The 13,237-nt window shown below is 38.2% G+C and overlaps 1 protein-coding gene across 1 annotated transcript; it reads left to right on the top strand.

The window, feature by feature from the left end:
- Positions 1–5,463: 5,463 nt before the first annotated feature.
- LOC133136189 (lactose-binding lectin l-2-like) lies at positions 5,464–13,237 on the top strand. Its single transcript, XM_061253456.1, has 6 exons — positions 5,464–5,586; positions 7,051–7,125; positions 8,601–8,698; positions 12,158–12,280; positions 12,845–12,956; positions 13,044–13,237. The coding sequence occupies exons 2-6, from the start codon at positions 7,065–7,067 to the stop codon at positions 13,136–13,138; spliced, it is 489 nt and encodes a 162-aa protein (XP_061109440.1). The 5' UTR covers positions 5,464–5,586; positions 7,051–7,064; the 3' UTR covers positions 13,139–13,237.

Here is a 13,237-nt window from a genome sequence, read left to right as displayed (position 1 = left end):
GATTGAGGGGTGTCTGAATTGCAGATGAGAACCACCCTAGATTCTGTCAGGTTAGGACTGGGACAGCAACACAGAGAGTGTCCCTTATTCCCGCAATTGTCCTAATACCCTCAATTGTCTCTCAGGTGGCAGGCAATTATGTTTGTAACTCCAGGGTCACACAACTCCCTCCTTCCTTTGCGGTGAGCCACATTTAGACTTAAATGAGATCTCTCCCTCTTTCCCGCACGACTGTTCTCAGAAGTAGGTGTCTGCACAGCTGGAGATGGAAGTGGGAAAAAAAAGGTAGGTATGGGCATGGGACTTCCTGCTCATACAGGAAATGCCAGAGGCCATAGAATACGCACATTGTGCTGAGGTCGTTTGGTGCAGTATGAAAAAGGCTGTCAGTCTAGCATGATGGAGAGTTTGGATTTAATTTAAAATTCAGTTTCAGTTCAAATTATGGATACCGCAGTGCTGAGGTGAACATGGTTTGATATTCCAAATCTGGGAAACAAAGGATAAAAACTGGTTTAGAAAATTGTCATCTCACATCCCTGTAAAGAAAACAAAACTTCAGATGCACACATATAGGGCACCAAGGACAAATGCTGTTCCATTACATACAGTGGGCTCTAGAATTATTGGCATGCCTGACTGGCAATGCACAAAAAATACTGTCAGATACAGCATTGCATGTTTGCCATTGAAACAGAGATGCATAAAAGGAGATGCACATCATACACAGTGGAATTTGGTGGTAGGTAAGTAATATTTTGGGGCTATTCCGAAGGTCCAGGGTGACTAGTTAAAATCAATGGTGTAATGGATTCCACCAAGTATCGGGACATTTTGACTAATAATCTGGTTTCTCCTACAGTTTATTGTTACCCAGCTGTTAAATGTTGTAGAGCGTTCTGTGTGTTATCCATGTTTTCATTTGTCCATGTGGAGGTTTGTGCATGACGCAAACTACTGAGTAGTCGGAAGTATTCTGGGCACAGCAGCCTGGAGGATGAAACCGAGCCTCAGAACTCAAGCTGGCTTTGTGGTGCCTGTCCCAATTTGCTCATGCGCGTTGCCAGCCAGAGTTGGAACGCACTATTGTTCGCGAGAATCTTTACACACTGAATAACTGCCGTATGGGAGATGTAATTCCAGTGACAGTAACGGCAGTCATTTTAGTTTATTTAACGGTAGCAGCGCAGATATGAAAAGATGCTGCAATCACCTATGTAGAGTGGGCATATTTACAATGCAGTTGGTATGTTCCTGTGGGAGGGGCTAAGCCTTGTTAAGTCTGGTTAAGTAACCCCGTCCTTCCTTCTGTCCGGAGTTTTTTTTGGTGTGTAAATGTTAAATCAAGAGCCACATTGTAGCTGCACTATAGTTGAGAAGTTATCTTTTTGTTTTTGTGTGGTCATTTGTTTTGTTTGTATTTCTCATTGTACATATACTTTTCACTGTACATATCTTTTTTCACGGTTCGTACTTGGGAGCACTGTTCATAAATCTTGCACAAAAACTGCTATTGCAGCAGGGCCATATTTTTGTAGGTTCTATGATTGCCTAAGACCATCTGGCCTACCCAAGAATACATACTGTATGATTTTCAGAATTTTCAAATTTGTTGGGATTAAATGGTAAATATGCCATAAACATATTGCTAGGCTAAGTCCTCAACCAAATTTGCATACAAATGTCTTGTGTGGGGTTTTCTGACCCCTTGTAACTGTATAAAATGTAGGAAAATATACAACCATTTTTTTTTTTTTTTACTCGGATTTGTGGCGGGTAGGTGCGGAGAGCCAAGCGCGACTAAGGGTGATCCTAAGTGAGCGAACACACAAAAGTGTCCGCCACCCAGACCCCGGGGAAATAGCAGAGACCGGGGTACAATCGGAGAGAGCTCCGCACAAATAAGAGCCCCAAATAACGGCTCAAAAATTAAAGCTACCCATTAAAACCAGGGTGAAGAAATAACGAAAAACAGAGTGCATAAACGTGCGCACTCAAACCCCGAAACGGGGGGAAACCCAAAATAAACGTACAACCTAGTGTAAAATACTAGGCACAGAAAATAAAACACCAGGAGTCGCAGCTCCGGAAAAACTTAGAAATAAAAGTACATACCCCGGGACACCGTCTCGTACCCACGGGCTCACACGAGCCGAAAAATAAAAGTAAACAAAGAAACTCAATCCCAAGGAAGGTGTTCGCGTAAGGCACACTGCCAGCGAGTAGAACCCCTTCCTTTCCTTTATTAATAATTTCCTTTGGGGGAATAGAACCAGGCTCAGAAAGAACCAATACCCAGCACAATACCTGACTCAATTACCAGAGTCTACCGTGTGCTTATACCAGCTTGGGTGACAGAGTGTAAGTGTACACCGAAGCAACGACTGATGGGGAATGAGAGCTTAAATACTCTCCAGAGGTAGGTACCTGGCTGATACTAATGACTACCAGGTGAAGGTAATAAAGCACCCCCCTGGTGGCCACAGCCGGTACTCCTTCCCAACCCTGACAGGATTTCTTTGCGGATGATTCTGGTGGCATTTTCCCATACAGGTGCCAAACTCACTAACTGTACCTTAGGCGTTTGCATATTTATGGATAAAGGGCTAGTCATTTTGCAAAAAATAAGGCGACAATCCAAGTGTCAAAATATTTACATTACAATAATTAAGACCCCAAACCCAAAAGCGGTCATAAAATATTAACATGTTGGGAGGGTTAAGTAAAAACAACAACCATTGTCTGTAACGGCCATCTCAGTCTCCAGATTTAAATCCCATGAAAAACCTGTGATCTGTCAGATCTGTTGTTTTTTACTTAACCCTCCCAACATGTTAATATTTTATGACCACTTTTGGAGAGGGGTATCCCAAGAATATCAATGATTCTTAAAATTTCTGGATGGGAGAATAGTAAAAAATTGCATCCATTCTCTAACCTTATCACAAAACACTCACAGCTGCCATCTTTGTGAGTATATCTGGAAAATGTAATACTCTGTTGGAAAGTGAAGTTTATTTCACAAATGGTATTTATATATATTTTTTAGTTTACAATATTTTTTTGTGCTGTATTTTTGAGCATACTGTATTTATCAAGGGTGGCAGTAATTCTGGATCCCTCTGTATATACTGCATATAGCAAAAGCTGTGGGGTCTTTCCCCAGGCCTTTGCGTGTTTAGAGTCAGCTAGCTGTCCTCGGCCAAGTGGTGACCGCAATGTTTATTTATTAACACCTAGGAGAAGAAAAGAGTGGATCACTTGACAAAACTCCACTGGCCGCCAAAGATAAATCTTGTCCACTCACATGCAGACACAAAAAATACAATGCAAATACTGATGAACAATAAACAAATATTGAAAGCGTCCCATTTGCGTTGTTCAAATGTTTGCACTCAATGTTTAAACTTGTCTTCAGTTCCATGCTGTCGGGGAAGTGAGAGCAAACTGTATGTCCTTGTCTACTTTTTGGATTAAATGTTTAAACATTTCTGCTGTCAGCTTGAAATATTGTGGTACAGGGTATGAGGCCCAGGACGACATGCTAAATAATACTGAAGACACATTTCATTTTTGTAAAATCATTACAAAAATGTATTTTGCAATGCTTAAATCAAAACAGAAGACTCTGCATTTGGCGGCCTTGGAAGAAATCACCTGCCTGAGTGAATATTTCTGAGGAGGGGATTGAAAACAGCTTTGACTCCATAGCAGAGGGCATGTTCAGAGAGGAACTTCATCTCATTTCATATCAGCATCTAAAAACATTCAAAATACATTTCAAAAATATATATTTCATTATTATTCAATAAACTTAAATAAGGAGTAGGCCTGATTCTGAATAATAAATGTGGCATCTGAAATTGCGGAATGTGATTGACCTGTTGATGGGAGTGAGGTATTAAAAATTCAATCTGTGGGCCTCAATCCATGGATTAGCACACTACCGTGGGCTCCAGAATTATAAACGCTCTGAATAAAAATGTAGAAAAAATGCTGCATATTAAATAACATGGATAATGATTCATATTTTATGTTCAAACATACGGGAAAACGACTAAATTTTTTTCATCTGTTTAATCTAATGTTTCAATGTTTTCTATTTGGTCACCTCACTTGTTCTGAAAGCCACAGGTGCAAGCAAATATTTCAATCTGCCAAAATACTGTTCTTTAATGTCAGACTTGGTTGATTCCATTGAATCATTCATAAAACATGTTACCTTATGCATGTTTGAAAATAATGCTAATGTCAATCACTGTATAATTTTTTAGCTTCAACACTTTTTGTGCAGATTTATCAAGGGTGTCAATAATTCTGGAACATACCGTAGAAAGCTAATATGGTCATTCTCTACAATGTTCCTGACCTGCTGCTGCCAGAGGTGGCAAGGAGAGGGAGGGGGAAGGGAAAACAAGCCAATTTCAACACACTTTTTCCATGAGCATGTAGGGAACAATATGGAGTAATTTGCACCTTTAAAGAACCATAATATGATGTGTTAACCAAGTTTCCTTTTGGAGTGTCCACATAGCCTTTTTGGAAACCTGCCAAGACACAATGAAAAAAACAGTGCAGAATACTGATTGTCGATGGTAATGTCATTCAATTTGTCCAGTGAAGTGGCCCTATTGGATTTCTAAGCGCAGGCACCAGCATATGTATCCATTCAAAAAATCTGTTACTATGTTTCAGTAATATTTAGAGTGATTCTGGAAATTCCTGGGGAGTACCTTTCAGCAGAGAGCAGGATCATACCCAAAATAAAAAGGGTTCAAGAATAGTCACCATTAAACTTCTGATATGACATTTTCAGGCTTGTGTTAAAAAGAAGGATGCTACAGATTAAAAGTGGAGCACCTGTGCATGTTTAATAGCATACTTTACTGATGAGCAGAAACAAACTACTGATCAAACTACTGGTCAGTCAAATAATTAGCCCATATGCTGAACATTGACTTGGTCAACAGAAAGAAGGGCAAACAGGCGGAACACTGGTACAAATTATGGAGAAAACTTCTTCAGTGTTAATTACTTAAATGAAAACATATTTAAAGAGGTTTAACATTTAAAATTCTATTTCAGCCTTAAATGACCCACCTTTGTGGTCCTTTTAGTTTTAAATATAAATATGAAATGCAAAATGTGAAGGCAGTCTTTTTCCTCTCTGCTTACAAAAAGAATGATGACACCAGTGAGGTTAAAGGCTCTGAAAATGTAGAGCTGACAAAGTCTTTCACATTGCGTGTCTGGACCAGATGTTTACCAACATTAAGCTCACTAGAACAAACCTTTCTGTTTACATTGAATGCTGATATCCGGGTTCACTATTTGTTTTCTTTCTGCCATGACAATGTGCTTCACTATGCATGTCCTCTTTCTCTGATAGTCATCATCAATTTTGTCATCATGTGGCCAATTCCTATGAAACACCTGTGTGAAACTGTTGTTTACATTATCCCTATCAAATCCCTGTATAAAGGCAGTGGAGCACTGTGAGTAGGACTGTGTTCATCAGAACAGAACTACAGATCATTCACAGCTACTTCACCCACCTGTCTATTTTCTTCAAGCTTGTATCTACAGGTAAGAGAAGAAACATGCCTTCTGGCCACATTGTCTTGTTCTGGAACTAGTCTTCTAACAAATAATAGGAACATAGTAATACTAGTAATATAGCTATCTATGTGTGCTTCACTACATTAACATTGTGGAGGAAAACATGAACAGTACATCACATTGCTCAAGACAAATGAGTCCTATACCTGTCCTCTTGGTTTAGAGTACGCCTTTTTTGTTTAATGAACTGGAAAAAAATAAGAGCAGTGTGCCCATTGTGTTCTTGCTTTTGTACTGAGCCATTAACTGTCACGTTTCAGGTCTGTCTCACCATGTTTTATGTTGATTTATGTTTATTCATGTTGTCTAGTCACGTAGTGTCTTCATGTATTATGTTAGTCTAGGTTCGTCATGTTGTTTAGTTATGTTTCGTTACGATTTATTTTCTTGTCATGTCTAGTTATGTTATCGTACGATTTTATTACCTGGTTATGTTGAGTGATTATCGTCTTAGTTTCCCTTTGTGTTATGTTTCGATGTATGTTTATTGTTACGTTTACTGGTCGTTGTTATGCATACACTTTTACATGTTTTTCCGCAAACCTTGCGTTCCGCCTTTTCTCTCTCTCTCTCTCTCTCGTTCTGTCCTTCACTCCCCTAATGTTCTATTTGTCTATTTACTAAAACTACTAACGCTAGATCAGGATTGGGTAGAAACTAACAAGACTAATCATGTGTTCATGTTACCTTATGTTTCTCGTGCATGTCATTTACTAATTTACTAATGCTAGGGCAGGATAGGTTTATTACTAACGATTACTAATCTCCTTGTTAAACTTGTCATCCATCGCACCTGTTTTCCATTTCCTTGCTACGCTCTTACTAATTGTCTACACCTGTCTACACCTGCATTTATAGCCCAGTCGCGCAACTGTTCACTGCAAAATTGTCTGCCTCTGTTTTTTCACGCAACTCTTGAGCATTTACTTACTGTTTGATTACATGTTACGATCCACGCCTGTTTACTGACCATTGTTTATTGATTTCTGTTTTGTGACCATCGTTTGTTTTTTGACTACGTCCTCGCCTACCGTTTTTGTACTTTTGCTTCGCTGATTGTTTCATGGTTTCGACTCCCGCTTCGCCCACGACTACGCCTCTGCCTGCCGCCTGTCTGTTCATCTGCCCCGCTGACAGCTCTCCCGCTACCGTACCTCCCTGCACGTCTACCGACTACGAGTTTGCCTCTTCCCTCGGCACCGTGCTTTTTGTTTGTTTATTTTTTGTTTGGCTGGATCTACGTGTATGGACTTTGCTTGGATTGACTACTCTCCTGGGATTCGTCCCGATTAAAGCCCTGAGGGGTCTTTATATTACTATTGTTTCTGAGTCGTGCATTTTGGGTCCAACCCCCACGCACCCGTCTCATTAACTTTACATTATGGCTGATATTGAGATCTTTCAATCCTCTGTCTCTACTGACTCTTGAAGATCCAAGATCCATCATGGTCTCCTACCCAATGGCAAAGCTAATTATTGTGGCTGCTCTTTCCTGCCTAACTTTTGGTGAGTATTTATTGTATTTCACCTCAGATGGCTACCTATACACAGGTTATGATTAAGGCTGGGTTTTCTTCACAGAAAATATTGACAAAGTCACAGAGCAGTCATGGCAAATGTGTTGAAAATAAAAAAAACAAAAATTACAGAATAAAGTTAATGGATAGGCAGGTGCTTTTAATGAGAACCAGCATTCTGTTTTTCCTTTACTTTAACAGAAAGACATTAGAAATAGAGTATGCTCAAATTGCATTAATAAAAAAACGTGTTACTCTGTGTTCGATTTATTGTCTTTCAAATTTTTTTCCTACAACACATTGTACATTGCTAGGTTCAGTCTTTGATGGAGCACCTCTCATCACTGAATGTTACCAACGTTGTTAAAAGGGGCTGTCATACATTTGACTGCAATAACTGACAAAGATGGAAATCTTTATCCCAGCACATTGTAGTTGTTTCTCCTAGCCTGTGGCAATATTGTTAAAATACTATGCACAACACTGTAGGCTACATTGAGTTTGAGTTATCTTCCATAAGTTGAGAGAAATCATGGAACGAACTAAAAATGGAGGAAATCACAGAATTTGCTAAAAAATGGCGAATGTCACAGAACTGGCAAAAACATTTTTGTTTGCATGAAAAAAATAAAAAATCACAGAATGTGTGATGCCCATGACAATTACCCTGTCTTAGTTGCATTATTTGCAGGTTGTATGGGTAACTCATAATGTCTGTACACTGTGTCACTGGGAGAGTTTAAATAGTTAAACTATGCCCTAGACAGGTTATGCATTTTCACATGAAAAGGTAAATTTAAAGGTAACTGAGGGCATTGCAACACTGTGACCATACAAAATAACCCTCCATAATACCATGCGAAGTCCTTTACCAACTTGGCATACAAATGTGTTGTGCTGTGTCATTTTGACCCTCTTTAACTGTATACATTTATTTTGCTTCTTATTTTTCTTTGTGAATGATTCTGGTGGCACTTTCCCATACAGGTGCCCAACTTTCAATTACTGTTCCTTTGGCTCTAAAATGAGATGTTGCTCACGCATTTGTCATATTTATGGATAAAAGACTAGTACTTTGGGAGACAATAAGGTGACACTACATTTTTCCATTACAATATTTTTGTGCTTATTTCAACTGTTTATTTCAATTTGACACCAAATGTAAAACCGGTCATAAAATCTGAACATCTGCTTAAATGCATTGAAATGGGAAATCTGCTGTTTGAATACCTGCTTCATTCAAATGCATAACAATGCACCACAGTCATGGTCTTATCTTGAAACCTGTGACAGAGGAACATGTTAGACGTTCCTTTTTTAGAAAAAAAATAATGGAATTGAAATGTTTCTTCACATACTGCCTGTACAGGACAATACAATTTGCGGAGCTGTTCTTTTGACTTGTGTGCATGTCAATGGAAAATAATATCCAGTAATTTTTTGCTTTGTGTTTGTATCCCTCAGCACGAAAGTGTGAGAACGGCTGCCCTCCCGGCTGGAAAAGCTTCAATTATCACTGCTACAAGTATTTTACAAGACTCTGCGACTGGGCCCAAGCTGAGGTAATATGTCCAACATTATTAATATCAATAATAACAGTACATTAATTAATTTCTGAAACATCGGGGGTCCTTTATAAAAGCGGGCTCAAGAAATCTTGAACATAATCGTGAAGTCTTAGATAGGCTACACAAATGATGCTATCTGAAAGTGAGCACATTGAACACACTGTAGGCTACATGTTTTCATTGTTAATGTAAAATTACATGCTTTGCTTTTATTTGCAAGAAATGCAGAGGATGAAAAGGTGGAAAGAAACCATTTTGTCCATAAATATATATTATAATATGAAAAATATTATTACCCATTCCAAATGTCACAGGCCCTTGCAGGCATTGCAATCACGCCTTGATTTTGATTGTCATCTCCACCCTTGCTTCTGTCTTGCGATGAACCAAGTTTTAATGAGCTTGTTGTTCAGCATCAGGGGCAGGGAAAAGCATCATCAGAAAGGTCAAGCAGAGATAGCCTTGGTCTCCACATTTTATCAAATGGTAGGCTAAATCATAGCTTACATAATGGAAACTAAAAATGCATTTACATAACTAAAAGTAGGATTAGAAAAAAATGTATGCCCTTATGTAAGGTGGCATAGCGCCTTCATATCAATGATGTCAAATGAGGTAGGGGACATCAAAGGAGGACGCTGTGTGAAAAGGCTAATGACTGGAGGGGAACGAAAGATTTTCACAGACATTTCAGTGACATAAACATCCACCGGTACATGATGATGTCAAATCTCTCTGTGGTGTGCAGATCAGGTCACAACTTTGAGTGTAGCCTAGGGCTATTATTGCAATTATACAACAGATTTACCAATACATTTATAAATAAATAAAAACTTAGTCAGTGTAACCATTTCCTAAATATGGAGCATAACTTCTCAAACAAACATCTCCAGCCTGTGTTTCCCAGAAGGTAACGGGTGCTCAAATTCCGAATGCCGAGAAAAATCTAAAACTGTGTGCACGTATACCTAGAAGAATTGATGCTGTTTTGAAGGCAAAGGGTGGTCACACTAACTATTGATTTGATTTAGATTTTTCTTCTGTTCATTCACTTCTTCTGTTCCAGCATTTTGGTAATTGATAAAAAATAAACGATTAACATTTCAATTTTTTAAAGCATTCTTATTTTACTGCATTTTTTCACACCTGCACAGTACTATACATTCTGCAGTTCCTGTGAATTTTTGGGTTTCGCTTCAGAAATTGCATTGTTAATGTCACCCCACAAGTTTTCAATGGGGTTGAGGTAGGGGGATTGAGATGGCCACTCCGTTAACTCAAGTTTTTGTGTGGAACCAAGATGTTGCTCGCTTACTTGTGTGTTTGGGTTTGTTTTCTTGTTGAAACACCCATTTCTGGGGCAATTCCACTTCGGCATATGGCAAAATGATCTTGTCAAGTATGTTGATGCATTCAAACTGATCCATGATCCCTGGTATACGATAAATAGGCCTAAAACAGAAACATTCCCATACCATTATTTTTGCGCCACCATGCTTCACTGTCTTTACTGTGTACTGTGGCTTGAATTCAGTACCCGGGGGTCGTCTGACGTACTGTCAACGAACACTAAACCCGAAAATTTTACTCATCAGTCAACAGAATGTTACGCCATTTCTCTTTGTGCCAATCGATGTGTTTTACGGGGGCTTCTTGCTGATAGCTTAGCTTCGATCAAAGTCTTCTGACTGTAACAGCACTTAAAGGAAATTGTACATCATCTTTGATCTTTCTGGAACTGATGAATGGCTGAATCTTTGCCATTCTGACTATTCTTTGATCCGTTTTAACAGTAGTTTAACAGCTCGTTTTCATCCACGTGATTTTATTTTTTGTTGCCATTTTAAAGCATTTTAGCTGATCATCCTATAATTTGCTGCACTTGTTTATACATTTTCCCCTCTCTAATCAACTTTTTAATGAAATGATGTTGTTCCTCTGAACAATGTTTGGAATGGCCCATTATACTTAGGAATTCAGAAGGAAATATATTTTATAACAATTTGTGAAACATTGACTTCCCTTCTTTCTTAATGAAGGACAATTAATGTTTTTTTCACAGAATGAACAAATTATCTAATTAAACTCCACACTGCTATTATTTTGAACACGTCTCTTTCAATGAAAGAGTCAATTACTCAGAACAAGCAGCGTGCATGTCCTGACAGTTGGGTCTGTTGTTTTCTATTACACTACTACATCTACAAGTAAATTATTTGCCATGCAGAAATATCACTACTACAAATAACAGTGGTTCATCTGATGTTGTTCTGCTATTTGTTTTTAAAACAACTGTACAACTTGAAATTTAAACCTAATCCCTACTTGGTGTAAAGTAATTCCTAAAATAGCTGTTGACAGCACATCTATCTGAAAGATTGGGAAACTTCATGAATTCAGCGTGGTAGCTATCACCTAGCTGTGCATTCTCCGAGATAGCTTAAATTTGCATGATGTTGGGCACTCGTACTTTAATATTCAGCAAGCTGAAAAACAGAAAATAACCAACCTTCTCTCTCAGTACAGGATTAAATTACTCCAGTCATAAAATGAAAAAATGAAAACATTGATAGCAAGTCAATTGTTAGAGACTCATACATATAAACAAAAACACAGTTAAAGCAGTCCAAATACATCTAACCAAGGCCCATAACGAATCACCTGCTAGACTAGAGGATAGGCAGCCGTTGAGATAATTTAGCCATTATATTAGGCCTATTTGACACATGACATTAGCAGGGCACATGAAGCAAATAGCAGTTTGTTGTTTAAACGTGCATGATTGGTCAATATAGAAATGTCACTGTATATAGTATGACATGATTTTGGTTCATGGAACTTAGCAAAGATGTAGCGTAAGAATGAAGGGTGCAACCAAACAAAGACACAAAATTAGCTTCAAACTAACTAGTTACAACATAACATTTAGTATTGACTTTACACCCTAACTTGCGATCAAACTTATGTTGCACTGTTGCAACAGGCTGCTCATATCTAAAATATCACAGCTCAGATTATTTGCGCAATGGTAACCAAACGCAAGTGACTTTTCTTGTTTCTTGAAAATCAACTACATCTGTTCATTTTGTCTTTATTGATTGTTTTAATTTTGTGTTTTGTCAATTGTGTATGTTTTTATAGTTTTTTTATGTAAACACTGTGTTCTTGAAAAATAAGGCACTGATCCCTTAATGTGTCTTTGAGTACTAAATAAAAAATAATGGTTGATTTTAATAGCAAAGATTAAATGAACAAAATTATGTGACGGCACATTTTTACAAAACAGCTGATTTGAATGCATTTCCATCAGTGTTGTTTTTTATTATCAAAAGAACATAGTTCACCTGTGAAAATTATCAAACTGCACAGATCTCCGTGACCTGTCTGTCTCATGGTAGATAATCAATATGATGCATTATAAGACTGAATCTCATCTCCCTTGTCCCTTTGCAGAGATACTGTGTTGGACAAGGAGGAAACCTGGCCTCAGTGCACAGCCAAGTGGAATATAACTTTCTCCAGAAGCTCACTAAGAACACCCTTCCATTCTGGATAGGACTGACAGACTGTCAGAGGGTATAATGATTAATGAAGGCAGCTTTACACTCACTAGCCAGCAGTACACAACTTGAGAATCAAAGGAATCAATAAGAAACTGATACAGCCAACCCTGATACTATTACAAATTCACATTGTGCCAAATAAGACAATTTATTTCACAATGAAACAAGACATAATGATAAATCCAATAAATAATAATGGAAGATTCTATTTATATAATACATTTTAAGTACATAATTGTGCACTTTCTACTTCACAGTCAAATATGAGATGTTATTCTGACATTGCTGAATGCATTTTACTTGTAATTTAACAGTAGAAAAGACATTCAAGCACAAACTCAAAATACCCAAAATACCAACTTAACATCAAGACTGTACATTACAGACAAAGTAAGCTGAATTTTAAATGACAGTAGTAATTGCTCTAAAAAATCCATTATCTTTATTCCATTGTCTTTCAAAATTGTTTTTGATACTTGCCATCGAAGAAGTAAAAATGTAATGTTTTAAGATAAGACTGCATTCGCACACACTACTGTCTTCACCACAAGCACAAACATTTGTCATCCCTGTTCAGGAGGGTTACTGGATTTGGTCAGATGGATCTAAACTGGACTTTCGCCACTGGAATTCTAGGGAGCCAAACAATTTGAATAGAAACGAGGACTGTGTGCATGCAAACTGGTCTGGTAAGCATATAGGAAGTAAACTCCGTATTACTGCTGAGTGGATTTGACTGGACTTACTGACTTTTCACTCTTGTGTTGTAACCACAGTGCAGAAAAAGTGGAATGACATCCCCTGCTCAAATCAGTACAAATTTATCTGTGCCAAGCCTCAAGAAGGAGAGAACTGGCGACGACGGCAGTGACCAGCCAGAAGCAAGCGTCTTTAAAGCTTTGATTTTTCATCCTTGATTACAGTTCTCTGTTACCTCCGTTCCTCAAATAAAGCCTTCCTCAGCATGTTA

Source organism: Conger conger, chromosome 9 (assembly GCF_963514075.1).
Source record: "Conger conger chromosome 9, fConCon1.1, whole genome shotgun sequence".
NCBI lineage: Eukaryota > Metazoa > Chordata > Actinopteri > Anguilliformes > Congridae > Conger > Conger conger.
The sequence above is the reverse complement of the archived record's forward strand: the minus strand, read 5'-3'. Positions and strand labels throughout refer to the sequence as shown.